The 1,697-nt window shown below is 45.0% G+C and overlaps 1 protein-coding gene across 1 annotated transcript in view; it reads right to left on the bottom strand.

Moving 5' to 3' along the window:
- Positions 1-1,697, bottom strand: part of CIB4 (calcium and integrin binding family member 4) — a 134,480-nt gene that overhangs the window by 31,408 nt on the left and 101,375 nt on the right. The window contains exon 4 of the mRNA XM_006880702.1: positions 948-1,089. Within this exon, the coding sequence (XP_006880764.1) occupies positions 948-1,089 (142 nt within the window). The remainder of the gene's footprint in view (positions 1-947; positions 1,090-1,697) is intronic.

Raw genomic sequence — 1,697 nt, 5'->3', positions numbered from 1 at the left:
TTCGGTGCCATCAATTCATAGCAACTCTATGAACACATCTGAACCCTGTCCTATCCTGTACCATCCTCATCATCTCTGACACACTTGAGCCCATTGCTGCAGTCACTGTGTCAATCTATCTTGTAGGTCTTTAACTCTTTTGCCATCCCTCCACCTTTCCGAGCATAATGTCCCTTTCCAAGGAATAGCTTCTCTTAGAAACATGCTCAGAGCATGTAAAATGAAGCTTTGTCATCTTTGTCTCCAAGGAGATCTCTGGCTGGACCTCTCTAAGACATACCTGTTTGTTCTTTTGGACTCACTAAGTATTCAATACTCTTCTCCAACGCCTCTGTTTAAAGGCATCAGTTCTTCTGTCATCCTTTCACTGTCCAGCACTCAGAAGCATAGCAAGTGATGGAAATAACATGGTTGGAATCCAGTATGTCTTAGTCTTCAAACTGACATCATTGCTTCTCAGTCATTTGGAGTTCTAGTGGCTTAGTTTGGAAGTAGGAGTGGCATCCACTTCCTAAACAACATGCTTCTGAAAACTCTATGAACTTTGATAAATGTCAATATTTGTAGAGGGGCTTCTGGCCTTTTGTTCAAAGAGTTGTTAAGAGTCATGCTTGACTTGACGGCAATCAAGAACAACATTAACAGTGACTTAGTGGTAAGGAACTGCACTGCTAACACAAGGTATGTAGTTCAAATATGCCAGTTGCTCCGCAGGAGAAAGATAGGCAGTCTCCTCCAGTTCAATTTACTGCCTCTGAATAACTTCTGGAGGGTCAGCTATGAGTTGGTTATGACTCGATGGTACTCAACAATAACAACATCATAATTTATATCTGGGTAAAATTCAATTAACACCATCCCACCAACGAGTGATATTGACAGATCCCAGCTGTGATATTCACTCGATGGCCCTCCCCACATCTCCATGCAGTCCCCTTGGCACCCACCATAGATACGGAAGGCGTACTCGATCTTCAGGCTGGGACAGGCATGCTCACTAAACACAGAGGCCATGCCCAGCATGTCCTCAAAGGAGAACACATTGTCGTGGGAGAATACTCGGCAGATCCGGTCTCGGAAAGGGTTGGCCTGTTTGTGAGGAAGAGGAGAGACTATCAGTGTCAGGTGCATACCTCGCCTGGTCTCTCATCATTGGAAAACTGCATCCTGTTCTGAGTTAAAAACAGTTGCCACAGGGAACTCTGGTGGCCTAGTGGCAAGAAGCTACACTGCAATCCCAGAGGTAGATGGTTCGAATCCACCCAATGCTCCACTGGAGAAGGAGGGGCAATCTCCTCCTGTGCCAGTCCGATCTGATTCGATGGCACACAAAAAGAAAAAAAAGAGGTTGTGGACCCAGTAGCCACAACCTATCGGAGCCGATGCTGTGGAATGAACCAGGCCCTTGGGTGTGAAGGGAGCAAGTGCTTAACATCACTTTGCTCTCTAACCATACACACTCGTTCCAAGGGCTCACTGGGAAAATGGTTATCATTAGCATCTTTTTCTAGTGTTAGAAAACCATATATACACAGCGTTCACCAGTCCAACATTTTCCTGGGGTACAATTTAGTGATATCAGTGACATTAAACATGTTGTTCAAGTATTACAATCGACAAATTTCCCATGACCAGGACAGATATGCTTCCTAAACAATTATTCTCTCAGCCCTCCCATCTGCCCCTAGTCACTGCTG

This window comes from Elephantulus edwardii, unplaced genomic scaffold (assembly GCF_000299155.1).
Source record: "Elephantulus edwardii isolate Elephantulus edwardi_28Jun2011 unplaced genomic scaffold, EleEdw1.0 scaffold00009, whole genome shotgun sequence".
Lineage (NCBI taxonomy): Eukaryota > Metazoa > Chordata > Mammalia > Macroscelidea > Macroscelididae > Elephantulus > Elephantulus edwardii.
Note: the sequence above shows the minus strand (reverse complement) of the source record. Positions and strands in the feature narration are given on the sequence as shown.